The sequence below is a fragment of the Babylonia areolata genome, chromosome 6 (assembly GCF_041734735.1).
Source record: "Babylonia areolata isolate BAREFJ2019XMU chromosome 6, ASM4173473v1, whole genome shotgun sequence".
NCBI classification, from domain to species: domain Eukaryota; kingdom Metazoa; phylum Mollusca; class Gastropoda; order Neogastropoda; family Buccinidae; genus Babylonia; species Babylonia areolata.
In genome coordinates, this window is record NC_134881.1 from 51,184,679 (window position 1) to 51,208,022 (window position 23,344).

Below are 23,344 nucleotides of genomic sequence, written 5' to 3' on the forward strand. Positions count from 1 at the left end.
GAGACCCACACCACAAGATGCAACACACTCTGGAGAGAGAGAGAGAGAGAGAGAGAGACAATGAGACCCACACCACAAGATGCAACACACTCTGGAGAGAGAGAGAGAGAGAGACAATGAGACCCACACCTCAAGATGCAACACACTCTGGAGAGAGTGGGAGATAAAAGAATGATAAGAAAAGCATCCATGAAATTAAACTTATTACTGAATGACTCGAATGGGTTCGTTTTTAATCAAATAAATGAATGAAGGATAATCAGTAAATGAATGAATGAATAGATAAATGAATAAATAGATGAATAATAAATACGGAAATAAATGAATGAATGAATATATGAATTCATAAACAAATGAATGAATTTATTAATAAATGAAAATGAATAAATAGGTAAATAAATTAATAAGAGTCGTACAAAAAGAAGCAAAATTATATTGTAGAAGACTAAAACAAGAGATTATAATATAAAAAAAGATCAAATGTAATAGAATGAAAATCAGAAAATGAATGATGAGAAAATTAGGAAATAACTGGGAAGTCGAAATCAGATGAAAACAATGTATTAAATGAAAACATTATGGTTGATAAGCCTACAATAAGTAAATAATGAAACTGAAATGGCAAAAATAAATGAAATGAAAAAGATAAGAAAAAAGCTATAAAAACTAGTATCAGTAAGTATGACACTGGTTGAAATAGTGGTAATCGGAATGGAACCAAACAAGAGTTACATTGGAAAGCACGAAATAATTAAGACAAATACGTGAATGTAATTAAATCAATAGATAAATCCACCACACTTTTTTTTGTTATTCAAACAAATGAATAATAAATGCAAGCATACCAAATCGAGCCGAAATTCCAAAGCCGGACATGAGCAACAAGATATATCAAGTTAAAGTAAGACAAAAATTAGAAACGAATTGAAAACAAACAAACCTTTAAAAAAAAAAAAATATATATATAAGATATAGATAGATATAGAGGAAATAAGGGAAGAAAGAAGGGGAAAAAAAGAAAGAGAAAAAGGGAAGGAAAAGTACAAAGGAAAGAAAAGAAAGAAAGAAGATAATTGTAAGTTTTCACGGTGTATACGTGTTTGTCCCCCCCGCCCCCATTTTACCTTTTCTTACTTTCTCTCTTTTTTTCTTTACTTTCTTTTCTTTTCTTTTTCAGCCCTTATCATCACAGAGCGAGCTAAACTGCTTTTCGCAACAGGACGAACAAATGAGAGTCCCTGTGTTATTCTATTTGACAGCATTGACATTCCTTCCTTCCTTCCTTTCTTTATTTCTTTCATTCTTTCTTTTTTTGTTCTTTCTTTATTTCTTTTCTTCCTTCCTTCCATCCTTATTTCCTCTCTTTCCTTCCTGCCATCATCCCTTCCTTTCTTTCTTTCTTTCTTTCATTCTTTCTTTCTTTGTTCTTTCTTTATTTCTTTTCTTCCTTACTTCCATCCTTCCATCCTTATTTCCTCTCTTTCCTTCCTGCCATCCTCCTTTTCTTTCTTTCTTTCTTTCTTTCCTTCCTTTCTTCCTCGTTCCCTTCCTTCCTTGCTTTCCTTCTTCCCTTCCTCCCTTCCTTCCTTCTTACCTTCTTTTCTTTCTTCATTTCTTCCTTCCTTTCCTTCTCTTATATTTCTTTTTGTTCTTTCCCTCGGTTCCTTTTCTTTTCTCCGTTCCCTCCGCCATGCCTCCTTCCTTTCTTTCACACACAACAGAAAGAGACAGAGACAGGGAGAGAGATCGAGAGAGAGAGACAGAGAGATAGGGAGAGAGAGATAAGTGTGTCTCAGACACTGGGCATTGGAGAAAGGTGTCATTTTGTAAGGGGGGGGGGGGGGGGGGAGAAAGAAGCGAGTTCCACCGGTTTGGCCTGTCTTTGGAAAATGTTGGACCGATATTTTTTCCTTTTTTTGTGGTTTTTTTTTGGGGGGGGAGGGGCGGGGGGAGGGGGTTCTCTTTCTTTTTCCAACTCATCATCATCTCTCTCTCTCTCTCTCTCTCTCTCTCTCTCTCTCTCTCTCTCTCTCTCTCTCTCTCTCTAGCCCTTTCTTTCAATACATCAGTGAATGACCACATCACACTCTTTCTCTCTCTCTCTCTCTCTCTCTCTCTCTCAGAAATTATTGCTCTTATTTATTTGTTTGTTTGTTTGTTGTTTTTTGTTTTGTTTGTGTTTTGTTGCCGTCTTTCTTGGTGTATTAGTTTCCTTTCTTTCTTTCTTTCTTTCTTTCTTTTTTTCTATGTCTTCTTCTGTCTTTCTTACAGTTTGATTATGTTTGAAACATCACACAACCCCCCCCCCTCCCCCAGGATGGTGTTGAGGAGGAGACAGTTTGTTCCAGCGAACTCTGTGTGCAGGGGACTTTGTTTGTTTTGATTTGTTTTTGTAGTGTTTTGTTTTGTGCATCGTATGATTCGTTCTGCCAGCATCTCCAAGGATTTCGAGTAGCACAGATTCAGTAAATCACATGCACGTAACATAGACTAGCTCTAGCTACATTGTGTATGTATAGTTCAGTCTTGAATACACTTTACTGGTGTGTGTGTGTGTGTGTGTGTGTGTGTGTGTGACATAAATTTTGTTTTCAGTTCGAAAGATTTTGTCTGCTTCAAATGATCAAAAATGAAGAGGGGGTGTGGTGTTTTGTTTGTTTCTTTGTTTGTTTACCAAGTTTCATAGTCTCTACCCGAATCCCTGTTAGTGCCGGCATTCATGCCAACGACGTTTTTGACCGGTTGATGGAAACTGCTATGGATATATAGAATATGCCACATAGTTTATTCTATTCTCAACCACTTGCCGAAACCCATACGTTTGTGTATAAAGGCCCCCGCTCTCGGCAAGGAGAGTGGAACCACGGAACTGACAAAATCTTTCTTTGAGAACTCGCTGGCCAGCAGACACAAAGCGATAGAAAAAGTGTTTTCATCCTTCCGTCGGGAGGCAGACAGCCAGGAGTGGTTGCTTTGTGGGGCTGGCCGCCAGGGGATCAGTTTCAGTTCTTTCACGTGCTGTCCTCTGACCGCCACAAAGGGAAACAACCCTCACGGCGCCTGATGCCATGTAATGAAGCCCTCGGGAGAAGCGCGCGGCCATTATGTATCGGGTTCAGTGAATAACTGTGTGGCTTTGTTTTATTCTTGATATTCCGCTTCAGACCTTTTTTTTTTTTTCACATGTTTGAAAGCGTTCGGTGCATTTTATGTGATCTGATGAGAACGTTTCGTTCCAGATAAGCAAGTTTTTAATCGTATTGGTTGGTTGTTTGTTGGTTGGTTTTTGTTGTTGTTGTTTTGTTATGTTATTTTCTTTCAGTCGTTTATGTCTCTTTTTTGTATTTCTTTGAAGTAAGTGTTCAATCTGTTCTCTTTGTTCTTTTTTCCTTTCGTTTTTTTTTTTTTTTTTTTTTTTGGTGGAGGGTCGGAGCGCGTTGGGGTGTTTTCTGTGTGCGTGCGTGCGCACGCGTATGTGTATGTATGTGTGTGTGTGTGTGTGCGTGCGTGCATGTTCTAATGTTTCAGTATTCTGGTTGTGGTGTTTCCTTGGCTTTTTAATTGAAAGCATGAACCTATTTGATTAAATTAAGTGAAAAAAAACCAGCTTGTGATTTCCCTCCTCCTACATTGGGAAATCAGTAATACTGACTCAGTTATGGAGGTCCGTTTAGCGGTGGGACTAAAGCTGCTGTCTTTCTCAGAGCATACCCCGGTGTCGGCTGACCCCAGATACACATGTATACAGACACGTGCAGTGTTGGTCAGAAATTTTCTTTTTTTTTCTTTTAAATTCTAAATATAACAGCGACAGACTTCTACACACAATTTAACCATGAATGGAAACTGTGTTTGGGAGAATATCAACATAAATAATGAAATGGAAACAGATGACTGTGTTTGAATATGAAATCGGTAATAAAAATACTGTTTATGTTTTCTTAAATCGTTGGATGAGAGGAAAATAGGACAAAGTTGTTTCACCGAAAGCCACACAGCACGAGACACGAGAAACAAATGATTTTGTAAACTGTCGACCAGGCAGACAAATAATTACAAGCATGAGTGACATGAACGGACAAAAACCAACTTGAACTCTTGTCTGCTGTCGATCGGGTCCAAATGTCCGCGCGAGTGAAAATTTTGTTTCACAACATCACCTTTGTTCTGGGTTGATGGGTTGCTTGTTTTTTGGTGGTTGTTGTTTGTTTTTTTTTTTTTTGGGGGGGGAGGGGGGGGAGTTAGGGGGGGGGGGGAATTTCTGTCTGTTGTTGTTTTTTTCGTTCACATTTCTCACGCCTGGACAGTTTCAGTTTCAGTTTCAGTAGCTTCAGGAGGCGTCACTGCGTTCGGACAAATCCATATACGCTACACCACATCTGCCAAGCAGATGCCTGACCAGCAGCGTAACCCAACGCGCTTAGCCAGGCCTTGAGAAAAAAAATGATAATAATAATAATAATGATGATAATAATAATAAATAAAATAATAAAAATAAAATAAAATAAAAAGAAATAAGTAAATAAATAATAGATAAATGCATTAAAAAAAACTAATAATAATAATAATAATATTTATAAGGCGCAAAAACTTGAAGTCAACTATAAGCGTACAAAAATAAATAAATAAATAAATAAAATAAAAAGCCAGGACAAGATATCTTGATCTGTGTCCTTGTCATATTTGCTGACTTTCTCTTTTCTTTTTCAGACATGAGCGTACTTCTGTCACTCCGTACAGATATTCCAGCGGGACCGGAAAAAAAAAAGTTTGAAAGAAAACAATTGAATGAATTAGCATTGGAGCCAGCGAGTACAGTTTTTCGACAGTCCAAAAATAACAATGTCAAATCGTTTTGGAATTTTGTAATCCTCTGACATTCATGTCTTCGCCTTTTAAATGAAATGTTCATTTTGTTTGTTAACGCCTGCACCTTCTGTATAGTGAACCAAAGACGACGATCATTATAAGAAAATTGTTGTGCTGTGGAGTCTTCAAACAAGCCATCTCTCTCTCTCCCCCCCCCCCCCCCCTCTCATGCACACACACTTACACACGCGCGCGCGCGCGGAATTTGAAGAAACGGGCATTGAAAGGATTGGGAATTACTGTTGTTTATGTTTTAAAATGATGTCCAGGGGTATAGAATGAATAGGGATATAGGCATTGCTTTACTGATTGTTTCATAGAAAGTTCTGGTTTTATTGATCAAAGGGTGCAGTGTTTTCCTCCTGGTCCTGTAGGGCGGACGTGCAAGAAACGGGAACAATGGAAAACCAACCAACCAACCAATACTTGAACAGCGATTAACAAATAGTAAAGGGTGGTAACTCTCTCCATTACACAAGGTACACAACTTCAAGTCAGTGATGCTTACGCTACCGATTCAGCTAGCACACAGGTAAATAAAAGGTACATTGGAACAAACCCAGACACTTCCTCTTAAAAGGAAGCGCCGGGCCTGTCCTTATACCAATCATTTGACATGTGCACACAGCAGCAAAGACAGAAGAAATGTGCAAACACGAATTAGCTTTTATTCAAGACTGGCATAGCCTCTTTAATCCTGAATAAGCTACACAGAACACATGGACAATACAGAACAAATACATGGTTGCCTCGGTAGTTTATCCACTGGAAATTATACAAATAATGAGGCCAGGAAACGATATGATTAACAAATGTGGTAACTCTCTCCATTACACAAGGTACACAACTTCAAGTCAGTGATGCTTACGCTATCGATTCAGCTAGCACACAGGTAAATAAAAGGTACATTGGAATATATAAACAGTGGTTTAACATATGCAGCTGTTATTGAGTTCAAAGGGAGTGATGACTGCTTTTCATCTTTCAGTGCATGCGAACATCAAACGAGAACAAGAAATAGATTAATGCATGGATGAATAAAAAAATATATGCAGCACTTGAGTATTCCACATAAATTATAGTTCTTATTGAGTCTAAAAGTTGAGTCATAAGGGTGCGTCTGATGGTGCGAGCACACGTGTGTGCAGCTTTGTTCTGGTTTGATAAATGGAACCTGTGTGTGTGTGTGTGTGTGAGAGAGAGAGAGAGAGAGAGAGAGTCGTATTGTTTTCGTTTGATAAATGGAAACTGGGGGGGGGGGGGGGGGGGGCGGTGAGAGGAAGGGGGGGGGGGCGGACGTGTGTGGTGCTGCAGCGGCTTTGTTTTTGTTGGATAAACATAAATTGTATGTGTATGCGTGTGTGTGTGTGTGTGTGTGCACAGCCTGGGGCAACCTGGCCAACGTGCTGAACAACGAGGGGCGGGTGGGGGAGGCGGAGGAGGCATACCGCAACGCCCTCAAGTACCGCGGCAACATGGCCGATGTCCACTACAACCTGTGAGTACCGTCCCTTGGTTTGTGTTCTGTCGTCTTTTTACTGGTGCTTGTCTGCGCTGTGTGTCGTGTCCTGCAGGTTTGTGGTGTCGTTTTTTATATTGGTATCATCAGCATTGTCATCATCGTCATCATTATTCATTTGTCTTCTTTTTGCAGTGTATGGAGTCTGCGCTGTTGTGTTCTGCTGGTTTCTGTCTTCGTTTATATGTGTGTTTTTTGTGGGGTTTTTTGTTGTTGTTGTTGTTGTTGTTGTAATCATTCAGTTCAATTCATTTCATTTAAAAATACTTTATTATCTGCTTCAACCAAAAACAGAAAATTCTCTTTAGGCTCACTTAAAATAAAATGCCCGTCAGCAAAAATCAAAGAGAAAAACAAAACAAACAACTGACACACCCTTCACTTATCACCATGCACTCATCAATTATTATCATTGTCATCATCAGCGTTGTCGTCAACGTCAACATTATTAATTTGTCGTATTTTTACTTCATGTGGCAGTGTTCTGCTGGTTTTGTGGTGTCTCTTTGTTGTTGCTGTGGTTTGTGATTGTTTTTTTAATCATCATCAGTATTAATTTGTCGTCTTTTTACTGCTTGTCGCAGTGTGGGGTTTGCGCTATCGTGTTCTACTGGGTTTTTGTGTCTTTTTTTTTTTTTTTTTTTAATTTTATTATTTGTTTGTTATCATCATCATTATCATCAACGTTATCATTATCATCATCGTCATCATTAATTTGTCGTCTTTTTACTGTATGTAGAAGTGTGTGCAGTCTGCGCTGTCGTTTTCTGCTGGTTTTGTGTCGTTTTTGTGCTTATATATGATGATGATGATGATTGTTATTTCTATCATTTTCTGCCGGGTTTTCTGTCGTTTTTATGCTTATATATCATCATCATTAGTAGTAGTAGTAGTATTTCTGTCGTTTTCTGTTGGTTTTTATGTCGTTTTTATACTGATATTTCATCATCATTATTGTTATTATTATCATTTCTATTTTGCGTCTTCGTTCCTGTGTGGTGTATTATGTTTATGTTCTTTACGGTGCTGCACTGTGTTATACTGTAGTGCTTTGTGTTGTAATGGGGTGTATTTTTTATGTTGTTCTTTACAGTACTGCACTGTGTTATACTGTAGTGCTTTGTGTTGTAATGGGGTGTATTTTTTATGCTGTTCTTTACAGTGCTGTACTGTATTATATTGTAGTGCTTTGTGTTGTAATGTGGTGTATTTTTATGTTGTTCTTTACGGTGCTGCACTGCATTATACTATGGTGCTTTGTGTTGTGATGGGGGTGTATTTTAAGTGATTGGCTTTGCACTTTGTGGCGGACTGCGGCTTAAAGACGTGTTGGGTCGTACTGTATTGCAGTGTGTGTGTGTGTGTGTGTGTGTGTGTGTGTGTGTGTGTGTGTTTCTTTTCTTTTTAGTCATAATTATCTGAATTGACCGTACTGTGTCGTACTGTATTCAGTTTGTTGTAGTGCACTTTCTCTTTCTTTCTTTCGTTTTTTTCTTCTTCTTTTCTTTAACAGCTTATTTCTCAATTCAGAATAAAGATTTAGGCCCAGTATGACCTTCCTAGCAATCCTATGCCCCCTCCTCCTCCTCCCCCATCCAAAGAAAACGAAAAAATATATAATAATGACGATGATAATGTGTGTGTGTGTGTGTGTGTGTGTGTGTGTGTGTGTGTGTGTGTGTTACTTATATATACGATTTATTCCCTTGATGTTTTTATTAATGTATTGTTGTACAATGCCTTATGGTCTTAACGTGTGTGTGCGTGCGTGTGTGTGTGTGTGCGTGCGTGCGTGCGCGCATGTCATTTTTAGTAATCTATACCCTTTCTTTTGTTGGATGTTTTCATTTGTAAATATTGCTGTGCAATACCCTATTGTCTTAACATGAGTATGTGTGTGTGGGGGGGTGGGGGTGGGGGTTAGTATATCGTCAGCAATTGGGAATTCTTATTTGACTAGTTTTAATCTCTTCTTATGTTGCGCATGATGATTTTATGCCAGTGTTTACAACGAGCCTGTGATTGCACAACTTAATTTCCATGTGGATTAATAAAGTGTTTTTGATTTGATTTGATTTGATTAATTTCTTGTCAGTGATTTTGTTTCCCTTTTTATTTCTGTCTTGTAAACATCACACTGTCGTGTGTCCGGGTGTCGCCAGTCAACCCAGTGCTGTTGTATTTCTAAACTCTTTTTTGTTGTTTCTGGGTATATTGCTGTTTTTTGTTGTTTCGTTTGTTTTCTATTTGTTTCCGGTGCTGTTGTTGTTTTTTATCCTTAGTTCCTGAGGGAGAGGGAGAGAGAAAAGAGAGAGAGAGAGAGAGTATTGTTTTGGTTTTTTCCCTGAGAGAAGTTGTCGTTCTATTGTTGCTTTTTTGTCGTTTTTGTTTGTTAGTTGTTGTTGTTTTTGTTTTACTTGAGTGAGGGTTTTATTATCCTGTTGTTGTTTATTGGGCTTTTTCCCTGAAAGAAAGTGTTATTGTATTGTAGTTGTTTTGCTGTTTCCCTATATTGTTGTTGTTTTGTTTTCCCTAGAGGTTTGCTTTGTTGTTGTTTTTTCCCCCCAAGAGAGAGTGTTGTTGTATTTTTGTTGTTTAATTTTTTGCCTGAGAGGGGGTGTTATTTGTGTTTTGTTGTTGTTGTTATTTTTCCCTGAAAGAAGGTGTTATAATATTGTTGTTTTTACCCTGAGAGAGGGTGTTATTGGTGTTTTGTTGTCATTTAGTTTTTTTCCTGAAAGAAAGTGTTGTAATATTGTTGTTGTTTTGTTGGGGGTTTTTTCCTGAGAAGGGGGGTGGCGTTTCGGGTAAATATAGGGGGTGGGGGTGTTTTTGGTCTTTGTTGTACTTCCATTCGAGTTGTTTTGATTTTTGGTTTTTCGTTTGTTTGTTGTTTTGTTGTTGTTGTTTTAATGTTTCCAGTGTTAATTGGCGTGTTTACTGAAAAAAAAAATTACTTTCTACACAAGCGGATATAACTCCACTGGTAATTGATTGTTTTACGTATGTGAATCGTTGATTGGGGCTAGTCACAGGTTCGGGACGTCATTATTTGTTGTTTCATTTTCTCATGGCAAGACAACCCAAGACAAGACAGGACAAGACAAGACAAAAACAAGACGTGTTCGCTTTATGGCGGGTGGTGTGTGTGCCGGACAGTTCTGCCCTGTCAGTTCTGCCTTCCCATCTTCCAGACAAAAATGATGATAATGATAATAATGATGATGAGAAGAAGAAGAACTATGATAAGAATGCTAATCATAATGATAGTGTATGTGACATCTGTACAGAGCATCAACTCTCTTCAGGTCCATTTAGACGCCGTGCGTTGGCAGTCGCCCGTTCGCACACAGCTGTGCCTCAGAATGACATTCACACACACACACGCAGGCACACACACACACACACACACACGAGCAGTAAGTACAAAATGCTTTTTTTTTTCTCTCTAAAAGAGCAACTGTTGACACACTTGCTGATAAAAAAAACATAATAATAATAATAAAAGGCGACATAAAAAGTGAAATGAACTGAAATAAGGCATTCCGTCCACAAAGCAACACAAAGGAAGATCATTCGCTAAAACACAAATTCGTCAACAAATATTTAACAGAGCACATGCCTCCAACCTATTCCATGTCCATAAATCCATATTGTGCAAATCCACCATTAAAACAATAAATAATTATGATGATGATGATGACGATGATAGCAATACTTTTTATATGGTTATGATAACTAAAACTTTAATAATGACGATCATTGAATAGAATGAAATAAACAACATTAAAAACAAGATAACGGGAAGTAAACCGAAATTATAACACACACACACACACACACACACACACACACACATATATATATATATATATATATATATATATATTCACTCAACGTTTAGAAAAAAAAAGAAATTTATTTATATTTGTCTATTTTTTTTCTTACACACACACACACACACACACATATATATATATATATATATATATATATATATATATATTCACTCAACATTTAGAAAAAAAGAGATTTATTTATATTTGTCTATTATTTTCTTCTCACACACACACACACACACAGAGATATATATATGTGTGTGTGTGTGTGTGCGTGTGTGAAGAAAATAACAGACAAATATAAACAAATCTCTTTTTTTTCTAAACGTTGAGTGAGTTGATAGTGCGGTGTTTTGGTAGAGGTTAGACGAACTGTAGTCACCAGCCTGGTATGGGCCTTGCGCATGTAGACAGTCAATGTGCTTAGTCATGGAGCCAGATCTTCGTGTGGTCGTCTCTTTTTATTGACTCACTTGTGTAAACAAAGTGAGTATGTTTTAACCCGGTGTTCGGTTGTCTGTGTGTGTGTGTGTGTGTGTCTGTGTGTCCGTGGTAAACTTTAACAGTGCCATTTTCTCTGCAAATACTTTGTCAGTTGACACCAAATTTGGCATAAAAATAGGAAAGAATCAGTTCTTTCCAGTCATCTTGTTTAAAACAATATTGCACCTCTGAGATGGGGACAAAAAAATAAGAAAAAGAAGCCAAATTATATGCAAACTAAATTTACTGTTATATTTATATTTTTTGTATTCTCTAAACTTGGCACTTTGATCTGATATTCTGACACAACAACAAGAGCAGTCATTTTTATCATTTTTTGTTCAAACAGGAACTTCTTTTGGCAAGCATGGAAGTTATATTTATTTTGCAAGTCTTTGTTGCAAGGGGAAATTAATCTGTAATTATTGCTAGGGGGGTTAATTTGCTTTAAACTGATCTTTCTCATCTTAAACATTACATTTTGAAATCATACTCAGTACATAAAAAGCTTGTGTGTTTTACTCTCAGTGTACAGGGCTTTCACTATGTTCATTCGCCCAAGTGGTCTTTTTTGTTGTTGTTTTTACTGTGCTGTTGTTTTTTTAATTTTATTGTATTGTTTGGTTTTTGTTTCTTTGTTTTGCTATTGACAGAGGCTCGGGTCGCTGTATCATGTTAGTTTTCCAGGAGGCAAGTCGTCTTTGTCAAGGTTGTGATACGTCTGTCTGCTCCCCCTTCCTCTTCCTCCTCCTCTGCTTCCTCTTCTTCAGCCTCCTCCTCTTCCTCCTCTCCTTCAACCTCCTCTTCCTCCTCTTCTTCAAGCTCCTCCTCTTCCGCTTCCTCCTCCTCCTTTTCCTCCTCCTCTTCTTCAACGTCCTCTACCGCTTCCTCCTCCTCCTCTTCTTCAACCTACACCTCCTCCTCTTCCTCCTCTTCTTCAACCTCCTCCTCTTCCGCTTCCTCCTCTTCCTTCTTCCTACTCCGTTTCCTCCTCTTCCTCTTCTTCCTCTTCCTTTTCATCCTCTTCCTCCTCTTCTTCAACCTCCTCCTCTTCCGCTTCCTCCTCCTCTTCTTCCTCTTCTTTAGCCTCCTCCTCTCCCTCCTTCTCATTCTCCTACTCTTCCTAATCCTCCTCCTCCTCTGCCTGTTGTTCCTCTTCCTCTTCCATTTCTTCCTCTTCTCTCCCTTCTCTTACTCCTCTCCTTCAGCCTCCTCCTCTAACTCTTCTTCCTCCTTGAAAGGAAGCTTTAAATGAATGCAGAACGCGGTCAGATACTGGTGTACACTGGCTGCAGCCGGATTGCCTTTCCAAGCCCATTATTGTGCGTTTCCTGTGGCTGTGTTTGTTTGGGTGATTGTTTGAACAAGAAGAAGAAAAACACCAGCAGCACGGTAAGGACACGATGCAGGCATGACACAGAGACAGGAGCAATAAACAACACGGTGGAGCTATGTTGCTATAGCCTTGCCGTATCGTGCCTGACACAGAGACAGGAGCAATAAACAACACGGTGGAGCTATGTTGCTATAGCTTTGCCGTGTCGTGCCTGACACAGGGACAGGAGCAATAAACAACACGGTGGAGCTATGTTGCTATAGCCTTGCCGTGTCCTGCCTGACACAGAGACAGGAGGATTAAACAACACGGTGGAGCTATGTTGCTATAGCCTTGCCGTGCCCTGCCTGACACAGAGACAGGAGGATTAAACAACACGGTGGAGCTATGTTGCTGTAGCTTTGCCGTGCCCTGCCTGACACAGAGACAGGAGCTATAAACAACACGGTGGAGCTATGTTGCTATAGCCTTGCCGTGCCCTGCCTGACACAGAGACAGGAGCAATAAACAACACGGTGGAGCTATGTTGCTATAGCTTTGCCGTGTCCTGCCTGACACAGAGACAGGAGCAATAAACAACACGGTGGAGCTATGTTTCTATAGCCTTGCCGTGTCCTGCCTGACACAGAGACAGGAGCAATAAACAACACGGTGGAGCTATGTTTCTATAGCCTTGCTGTGTCCTGCCTGACACAGAGACAGGAGCAATAAACAACACGGTGGAGCTATGTTCCTATAGCTTTGCCGTGTCCTGCCTGACACAGGGACAGGAGCAATAAACAACACGGTGGAGCTATGTTGCTATAGCCTTGCCGTGTCCTGCCTGACACAGAGACAGGAACAATAAACAGCACGGTGGAGCTATGTTGCTATAGCCTTGCCGTGTCCTGCCTGACACAGAGACAGGAGCAATAAACAGCACGGTGGAGCTATGTTGCTGTAGCCTTGCCGTGCCCTGCCGGACCCACCAGGAAGACACAGCTTATCACGTCACAGGTCACGCGAATAAGCGGAATTAAAGTGTATAAATAATGGGAAGGGAGAGCATGCCGACTCACCTATCCATCCAGATTCCTCTCTCTCTCTCTCTCTCTCTCTCCCTCCCTCTCTCTCTCTCTCTCTCTCTATCGATCATATCTTCATCAGTCTCCCCTCTCAAACACACACACACACGCATGCTCTCACTTTTTTTCACCATCCGCCTCTCTTATATATATATATATATATATATATATATATATATATATATATATATATATATATATATATATATATATATATATATATATATATATATATATATATATATATATATATGTGTGTGTGTGTGTGTGTGTGTGTGTGTGTATACATATTATACAGAGAAAGAGAGAGATGTGTAGATGGTTGGGTGGACGTATGTGTGTGAACTTGATAGATATAGAGCGCATAAAGAAACCACAGCACCACCCACACACAGCACAAGCACACAGAGACATTTGAAGTGGTGTATGTGTTTTTACTGCTTTGTAGACGAGAGAAAGAGAAGACGTTTATTTCCAATGTTCTCTGAGATCGAATTCCCAGTATACGTTGCATTTTTTTATTTTGACAGATAGACAGACCAGACATATGGATCGATAGATAGATTGACTGATTGATTGATAGACAAGCTCGATAAGATATATATTACATGAGAGAGACAGACAGACAAGGTTTATAACATTATATTGCATAAGAGAGAGACAGACAGACAGACATAGACAGACAGACGAATAGACATAGATAGACAGACGGATAGACATAGATAGACTGTCCGACAGTGACAGATATTGTAGTGTGTTCCGTGTTATGCAGGATGACGAGAGTCCAAAGAGGAGAATGAACCAAAACACCATGCAAGACAGACAGACATGTGTCTGCTGGCCTGTACCCCATGTCATCAATAATGCATCACAACTTGGCTATGATTGTGATTACAGTTTGTGTGTGCGTGTGTGTGTGTGTGTGTGTTTCTTTGTGTCCGTGCGTGGGATTATCGAATTGTAATACCCAAAGTGACCCCTTATCGGAACGCCACTTTGAAGTCAGGTATTCTTCCCATGATAACAACGTTTGAGTGGTTGTGTGTGTTGTGTGTGTGTGTGTGTGTGAACATTTCAATAATTGTGTGTGCGTGTGTGAGAGAGAGAGAGACTACGTTTGAGTAGTTGTGTGCGTGCGTGTGCTCGCGCGCGCGTGTGTCTGTAACAACTTTTGAGTGGTTGTGTGTGTGTGTGACAGTTGGTTTGGGGGGGTGGGGGGTGGTGGTGAGGGAAGACAGGGTAGCCCTCTTCAAAAGGCCGCCAGTTGTGGATAACAGCCCGTGTCGTCTGAGTGGCTGCATTGCCAAGGTCCGGATAGACAGGGTGACGCCTGAGACACGTTGATAACATCACTGATGGCCCGCATACGCCAACAACGAGTGATGAAACACGTTGATAACATCACTGATGGCCTGCACACAGCAGCAGATGACTGGTGAAACACGTTGATAACATCACTGATGGCCTGCACACAGTGATGAAACACGTTGATAACATCACTGATGGCCTGCACACAGCAGTAGATAGTGATGAAACACGTTGATAACATCACTGATGGCCTGCACACAGCAGTAGATGAGTGATGAAACACGTTGATAACATCACTGATGGCCTGCACACGCCAACAGCTTTCTGAACCCTGACAAAGGAATTGAAGACAGTGACAGAGAGAGAGAGACATAGTGTGTCTGTGTCTGTGTGCATGTATTGTTAAATATTGTATTGTTGTTGCGTGCATGTGTGTATGTATGTGTCTCCATGTGTGTGGATGTGTAAAATATATGGCTGTAGTTGTGTGTGAGTGTCTGTGTGTGTGTCTGTGTTGTCGATGTTGTTTTGGTGGTGTCTTCTCGGGTTTAAGACATCAAACGGACGGTGGTGTGTGTGTCTGTGCCTGTGTGTGTGATCAGTCAAACAGAACATTTTAGCGACTGGCACACACCATTAAGTTCCACATTCAAGCTGTTGCTGCGTTTTGGTGACGAGAAGTTGTGTGGGGAGGGGGAGAGAGGGGGGTGGTATATAACATAATAATATTTAAGTTATATAGCTCCTTTCCCTGTAAAACATGCTCAACTGCGCTGTACGGTGTAAACACCAACGTTTTAAGAATGCATTTGCACACGTAAACGAACGCCTTTCCATGAACATTTGCGACGCGGTCTGTGTGGGGAGAGAGTACACTGAGTTTCACACCGATAAACATGTTGTGACAGAGAGTGTATGTATGATATGTGACAGAGTGTGTATGTATGGTAAACATGGTGTGACAGAGTGTGTATGTATGATAAACATGTTGTGACAGAGTGTATATGTATGATAAACATGTTACGTTGTGACAGAGTGTGTATATATGATAAACGTGTTGTGACAGTGTGTATGTATGATAAACGTGTTGTGACAGTGTGTATGTATGATAAACGTGTTGTGACAGAGTGTGTATGTATGATATGTGACAGAATGTGTATGTGTGATATGTGACAAAGTGTGTATGTATGATAAACACGTTGTGACAGAGTGTGTATGTGTGATATGTGACAAATTGTGTATGTATGATAAACACATTGTGACAAAGTGTGTATGTATGATAAACACGTTGTGACAGAGTGTGTATGTATGATAAACATGTTGTGACAAAGTGTGTATGTATGATAAACATTGTGTGACAGAGTGTGTATGTATGATAAACATTGTGTGACAGAGTGTGTATGTATGATAAACACATTGTGACAGAGTGTGTATGTATGATAAACATGTTGTGACAGAGTGTGTATGTATGATAAACATGTTGTGACAAAGTGTGTATGTATGATAACCATGGTGTCACAGAGTGTGTATGTATGATAACCATGGTGTGACAGAGTGTGTATGTATATGTGACAGAGTGTGTATGTATGATAAACACGTTGTGACAGAGTGTGTATGTATGATAAACATGTTGTGACAGAGTGTGTATGTATGATAAACATGTTGTGACAGAGTGTGTATGTATATGTGACAGAGTGTGTATGTATGATAAACACGTTGTGACAGAGTGTGTATGATAAACATGTTGTGACAGAGTGTGTATGTATGATAACCATGGTGTGACAGAGTGTGTATGTATGATAAACACATTGTGACAGAGTGTGTATGTATATGTGACAGAGTGTGTATGTATGATAAACACGTTGTGACAGAGTGTGTATGTATATGTGACAGAGTGTGTATGTATGATAACCATGGTGTGACAGAGTGTGTATGTATATGTGACAGAGTGTGTATGTATGATAAACACGTTGTGACAGAGTGTGTATGTATGATAAACATGTTGTGACAGTGTGTGTATGTATATGTGACAGAGTGTGTATGTATGATAAACATGTTGTGGCAGTGTATATGTATGATAAACGTGTTGTGACAGAGTGTGTATGTATGATGATCAATCGTGTTACACTATGACCATCAGAACAGCAGAGGAGACAACTGCTGTCCCGACTGTTTGGGTCAGAAATGATTATAATGGAGAGTGCCTTGCCCAAGTAAATCCTCACTCTCTCGGCCAAGAGGGTTTTAGGACAGTCAGCGTTGGGATGGTTCCGAAAGGCCAACTAGCCCCTTAGGCTACAGCACTAGGAGCCAGTGCTACTTTTGAGACAGTCATACAATACATTGCAATACAGTGCAATACAGTGCAATACAAGATTAGGTTACCACTTTGATTGGTTGTTGCCGTGCGTGGTCAGTCAGAATTACAGTTTGTGGACGGGTATCAGAATTACAGTTTGTGGACGGGTATCAGAATTACAGTTTGTGGACGGGTATCAGAATTACGGTTTGTGGACGGGTATCGAGAGAAGAATCCAAGCTGTCGAGATGAGATGCTTTCGTAGACTACTTGGCATCTCCTACAGAGACCACATCACTAACACGGAAGTGAAGAACAGAATCAAGCAAAGTATTGGACCCTACGAAGACCTTCTGTCCATAGTGAAAAAACGCAAACTTAGGTGGTATGGACACATCTCCCGATCATCTGGTCTTGCCAAAACGTTCCTGCAAGGCACCGTACAAGGAGGCAGAAGGAGAGGACGGCAGAAGAAGAGATGGGAAGACAACATCCGGGGGTGGACAGGCTTGACGCTCGGTGACGCCCTGAGGAAATCAGAAAACCGTGAAGAGTGGAGAGGGGTGGTGGCCAGGTCAGCAGCGGTGCCCCAACGGTCTGAACCCAGACTACGGGAGAGGTGAAGGTGAAGGTGATCAGAATTACAGTTTGTGGACGGGTATCAGAATTACGGTTTGTGGACGGGTATCAGAATTACGGTTTGTGGACGGGTATCAGAATTACGGTTTGTGGACGGGTATCAGAATTACGGTTTGTGGACGGGTATCAGAATTACAGTTTGTGGACGGGTATCAGAATTACAGTTTGTGGACGGGTATCAGAATTACGGTTTGTGGACGGGTATCCATGACGTTTTTAGGAACGTCGGCAGTGGAGCAAGGGACCGGTCCTTTTGACTTTGACATTAGTCCGGATTGGTGACCATGGTCCAGTCCGTTGAATGATTCACCACCCGTGGGAAGACGGGGCAGTAAGTATCAGTATGATATCATGTCCAGGAAACGTTGATGGGGGATATCCTCGCACGAAATGTTTGGGAATGGCAAGTTTTTTTGGTCAGTGATAAAGGAGGAGGATTTTTGATTGCCCTCCGCTTCGGGAATTTTGAGAGAATGCGTTGCCTTATAGGGTGGAGAATAATCACTGTGTAGCCTGTATATCAAGCAGGCACCCACACACCGAAGAATGGCCCTCTGCGGTCGGCTGGGGATCTGGATCCGGATTTCCGGAAGGACAGCTGGGCAGTGAAGCGACGGTGGCACATTTGCTGGTGGTTTGTCAGCCAGGAAATGACTAGTCCGCAGAGTCGTCGGTCTCGTTCGTAGTTGGTGTATTTTAGATGTCCGATTACTTAGAGTTTGGATTCTTCCGCCTTTTCCCCCTGACCCATGGTCTGTAGCTTTTTGCTTTAACGCCGCCCCCCCCCCACCCCCCCAACCCCCATAGCCCCGCCCCTCCCTCGGGCCAAAGCTTGAATCAACACTGTTCAAACTGTTCAGTGATTGTGCTGTATACGTGTTTAGCTTGTTATATATATATATATATATATATATATATATATATATATATATATATAATATATGTCGGTGTCAGTGACATGTGGTTTTTCTTACCAAGTCGACATTAATTTTCATCTTTAGCCGAGTTATTGTGTTTCCTATTTTCGTACATATTCGTGTGCTGAAAATGATTATGCTTTATAATTAGGTTAAAGTTATATGTGCTCGAGCCACAAAGAAACATGTCTGTGCATCTACAGACAATAATGTTGTATCTTATCGTATCTATCGTCGGCACTGGGTGTTTTCTCCTCCGCCTCCTCTTTTTTTTTCTTTTTCTTTCTTTTTTTTCTTCTTCTTCTCCTCCTTCTCCTCCTCCTCCTCCTCCACCCTCCTCCCTCTCCCCTCCTCCTCCCTCTCCCTCTCCCATCCTCCTCCCTCTCCTTCTCCCCCTCCTCCTCCCTCTCTCCTCCTCCTCCCTCTCCCCTCCTCCTCCTCCTTCCTCTTTTCTCCTGCTCTACTTCCTCTTCCTCCATGATGATAACAGAAACGACTCCGCCGTGTGCTGTGGCTGTGTGGGTGAGGATGGTGTGAGGTGTGTGTGGGGGGGGGGTGGGTATGCCGGGGTTGAGGCACTGAAAAAAAAAAACGGGGGGCGAAAGAAACAAGAAGTCTTCTGTTTTAATACTCACTTCAACGCCAACATACGGTGTCTGTCATCACGCCTTAATTAGCTAGCTCCTCGACGACTGTTTTGGCCTGATGCCGCGGGGAAAGTTTGCTTAATGGAAAAGTGTTATTGTATTGACATCACATGTGAACGTCTTCCTCCCCCCTCCGTCCTCCCTTTGTGCTCTCCACCCTCCTCCCCCATCCCCTAGGAGGAAGGTGGCAGGATGGTTAGGTAAGACGTTTGTCTGCGATACAGTGTCCGTCAGGGTCTAGGTTCGAGTCCCGGGTCTGGAAAATCAAACGGGGGCCGTATTGTCATTCGGATGATGCGTTTGTGTGTGTGTGTGTGTGTGTGTGTGTCCACATTTACGTGTGTGCGCTTGTACGCTTGCAAATTCCCCGTCCCGTGGTTCTTTGTAACAGTCTCTCAGGACGACGAGGACAGACAGGGAGCCGAGGAAGGAGTTAGGGGGCAGATCCATTGTGACAGGACGAGGACAGACAGGGAGCCGAGGAAGGAGTTAGGGGGTAGATCCATTCTAACAGGATGAGGACAGACAGGGAGCCGAGGAAAGAGTTAGGGGGCAGATCCATTCTGACAGGACGAGGACAGATGGGGAGCCGAGCGAGGAATTGGGCAGATCCATTGTGACAGGACGAGGACAGACAGGGAGCCGAGGAAGGAGTTAGGGGGCAGATCCATTGTGACAGGATGAGGACAGACAGGGAGCCGAGGAAGGAGTTAGGGGGCAGATCCATTGTGACAGGACGAGGACAGACAGGGAGCCGAGGAAGGAGTTAGGGGGCAGATCCATTCTGACAGGATGAGGACAGACAGGGAGCCGAGGAAGGAGTTAGGGGGCAGATCCATTGCACAGCCCATCCAAAGGAAGGGCCCGGTTGCGTGTTGGAAAACCATTACGGCCGTTACAGTTGATCAACATGTCACTCGAGCGTTGCATATCCGATTTCCCCTGACGGAGGGGAAAGTTGCTTCATCCGTTTTATCCTGTGTGTGTGTGTGTGTGTGTGTGTGTGTGTGTGTGTGTGTGTGTGTGTGTGTGCCACTGTGTGTGTGTGTGTGCCACTGTGTGTGTGTGTGTGTGTGTGTGTGTGTGTGTGTGTGTGCCACTGTGTGTGTGTGTGTGTGTGTGTGTGTGTGTGTGTGCGTGCCAGTGTGCATATATGCTCACAAGAAAAAGAGGAGATGGGTGATGGAAAATGTGATGACGTATATGTATATCTCTGTGTGTGTTTATATGTGTGCGCGTGTGTGTGTGTGTGTGTGTTGGCGGAGGAGAATAGTGGTGGGTGGGAGGGCAGTGGGTCCAGGGATGAGGAGGGGGGTGGGGGAACATAAGGAAGCTGTTGGATCGAGATGTGGCTGGAAAGAGGTGGTGGGGGTGGTTGGGGTTGGGGGGGGGGGGTGGACGGGAAGGAGGAATCCGTTCAGTATGGTAATGACGTGCTGATTTCCGAAGCTGGCCAAGTCATCTTCCTTTTTCCTTTTCCATGCTCGTCACCTCTCGTGTTTCTTGTTCTGTGCCCTCCCTCCCTGTCCGCCTGGTAAGGGGAGACACGGGCTGGGGAAGATCACTTCAGTTCACTTCAGTTCAGTTCACTCGTTCAGTTCAGCTCAGTTCTCTTCAGTTCAGCTCAGTACTCTTCAGTTCAGCTCAGTTCAGTTCACTTCAGCCTGTTCAGTTCTGCTCAGCTCTGTTCAGCTCAGTTCAGTTCAATTCTGTTCTGTTCTGTTCAGCTCAGTTCTGTTCTGTTCAGCTCAGTTCAGTTCAGTTCTGTTCAGTTCTGTTCAGCTCTGTTCAGCTCAGCTCTTTTCAGTTCAGCTCAGCTCAGCTCAGCTCTGTTCTGTTCAGTTCAGCTCTGTTCAGCTCAGCTCTGTTCAGCTCAGCTCTGTTCAGATCAGCTCAGTTCAGTTCAGTTCTTTTCAGTTCAGCTGTGTTCAGCTCAGCTCAGTTCTGTTCTGTTCAGTTCAGCTCAGTTCAGTTCTGTTCAGCTCAGCTCAGTTCAGTTCTGTTCAGCTCAGTTCAGTTCTGTTCAGCTCAGTTCAGCTCTGTTCAGCTCAGCTCAGTTCAGTTCAGCTCTGTTCAGTTCTGTTCAGCTCAGCTCAGTTCGGTTCTGTTCAGCTCTGTTCAGTTCAGCTCAGCTCAGCTCAGCTCAGCTCAGCTCAGCTCAGCTCAGCTCAGCGCAGCGCAGTTCAGTTCAGTTCATCTGTGTTCAAGTTTCTCAAGGACGCGTCACTGCGTTCGGACAAATCCATATACGCTACACCACATCTGCTAAGCAGATGCCTTACAAGCAGTGTTACCCAACGCGCTTAGTCAGGCCTTGAGGGAAAATACAATAGAATAAGATTACATTTGGAAAAAAAAAAGAAAATCATTATAAAGTAAATAAATGGATAATAATGATAATGATAATTATGATAATGATTCCAGTGGTGGGTTAAAACCTTCTGCTAGCTCCCATCCTGTTGCTGTTGGAAGCCGCATGGGGTAAGAGCTTCTCGTGTGGAAAAAGTTTAAATTAACCTATTCCTGAGCAGACATCGCGTTGTACTGGTTGTACTGATATGCTTGCTGCAGGGTGGTGGCACAAGGTTGCGGACAGACTTGTCTGTGGAGGGAGGGAGGGAAAGTTAGAGGGGTGCAGCCCCCTAACCCAACCCCCCCACCACCCTCCTCCCCCACACACGCACTCCACCCCCTTGCCAGGATTTGATTCTCTCATCAGATATTTCACAGCCATCGTTACAAAATCCTTTTCACACACATCGAACATTAGGAATCGTCATTAGTGCTGGTCAAAGTAAGAAATACCAATGCTTCGCATTATAAAGACGCAAGGGGATGGGTTTCTTTTTAAATACAGCGAGGAGAAAAGATAAAGCTTCAAAGCCTCGTTACACGAGGTGGAAAAACATGAAGCCGATATCTCCCCCAGTCTGTGTTTGAAGCCGGAAGGGAATGTGATGACGTTCGATAGAAAATGCTCCTTTTTGTTTGGTTAGTGTTGCTTTGTGTTTTGTTGTTGTTGTTGTTTTCTTCTTTTCTTTCCTCTTCTCTTTTCCAGCACACACACACGCACGCGCACACACACACACACACACCACACAGACACACACACACACACACACACACACACACACACACACACACACATTATGATACACATACGCATGCACGCGCACACAAACACTATATATATATATATATATATATATATATATATATATATATGTGTGTGTGTGTGTGTGTGTGTGTGTGTGTGTGTGTGTGTGTGATGGTTGCTAGCAGGCATGGTTGGCCCACATTGTGATCCGTGTCACTGACTGATCATGATGATGCCAGGTCTTCCTCCAGCCCCTCCCCCCCCCCCCACCCCCCCCCCCCCCCACCCCCCCGTTGGTGTCGTTGTGTGGAGGGAAGGTGTGGCGGAATGGTCAAGACGCTAATCTGCTAATAAATAGTGTCCTTGAGGGTCTGGGTTCGAATCGCGCGGTTTCGCCCTTTCTCCCAGGCAACGAGGGTTGTCCTCTGTGAACATTTTGTATTTGTATTTGTTTTTTGGGGTGTTTTTTATCACATCAGATTTCACTGTGTGAAATTCGGGCTGCTCTCCCCAGGGAGAGCGCGTCGCTACACTACAGCGCCACCCTTTTTTTTTTGTATTTTTTTCCTGCGTGTAGTTTTATTTGTTTTTCCTATCGAAGTGGATTTTTCTACAGAATTTTGCCAGGAACAACCCTTTTGTTGCCATGGGTTTTTTTACGTGCGCTAAATGCCTGCTGCACACGGGACCTCGGTTTATCGTCTCATCCGAATGACTAGCGTCCAGACCACCACTCAAGGTCTAGTGGAGGGGAAGAAAATATCGGCGGCTGAACCGTGATTCGAACCAGCGCACTCAGATTCTCTCGCTTCCAAGGCGGACGCGTTACCTCTAGGCCATCACTCCACTGTTGAAGAACTGCACTGTGTTAGCTACCTACACACAAATGTCCATGCATGCACTCAAGGCCTGATAAAGCGTGTTGGGTTGTGGTGCTGGTCAGGCATGTGCCTGGCAGATGTGGTGTGGCGTATATGGATTTGTCCGAATGCAGTGGCACTTTCCTGAGAAAATGACTTTTTTCTTTCTTTTCTTTTTTTTTTTAATGAATAATGTCACAAGAGAGGTGACCCTGCTTTGGTGGCAAATCGATCCATCAATTTGAGAAAGGGGGGTTGGAGGGGGTGGAGGGGTGTTTGGGTGGAGTTAATTAATTAACCTCGGCATCAAATTCAGAAAACAAACCGCAAAACTTTTTCTAAACCATTGCCTATGTGCCTGTCGTTTTGGTTGGTTGGTTTTGTTATTCATGTCTTCAGCGCTGCCCCTCCAGGTCTCACGTTTTAGTTTTGTTGACTGACTGGTGTAAACAAAGTGAGTCTATGTT

The 23,344-nt window shown here is 42.2% G+C and overlaps 1 protein-coding gene across 1 annotated transcript in view; it reads left to right on the forward strand.

Annotated features, from left to right (window-relative positions):
* LOC143283433 (protein O-mannosyl-transferase TMTC2-like) overlaps positions 1 to 23,344 on the forward strand; it is a 232,707-nt gene that overhangs the window by 172,507 nt on the left and 36,856 nt on the right. The window contains exon 4 of the mRNA XM_076589670.1: positions 6,253 to 6,367. Within this exon, the coding sequence (XP_076445785.1) occupies positions 6,253 to 6,367 (115 nt within the window). The remainder of the gene's footprint in view (positions 1 to 6,252; positions 6,368 to 23,344) is intronic.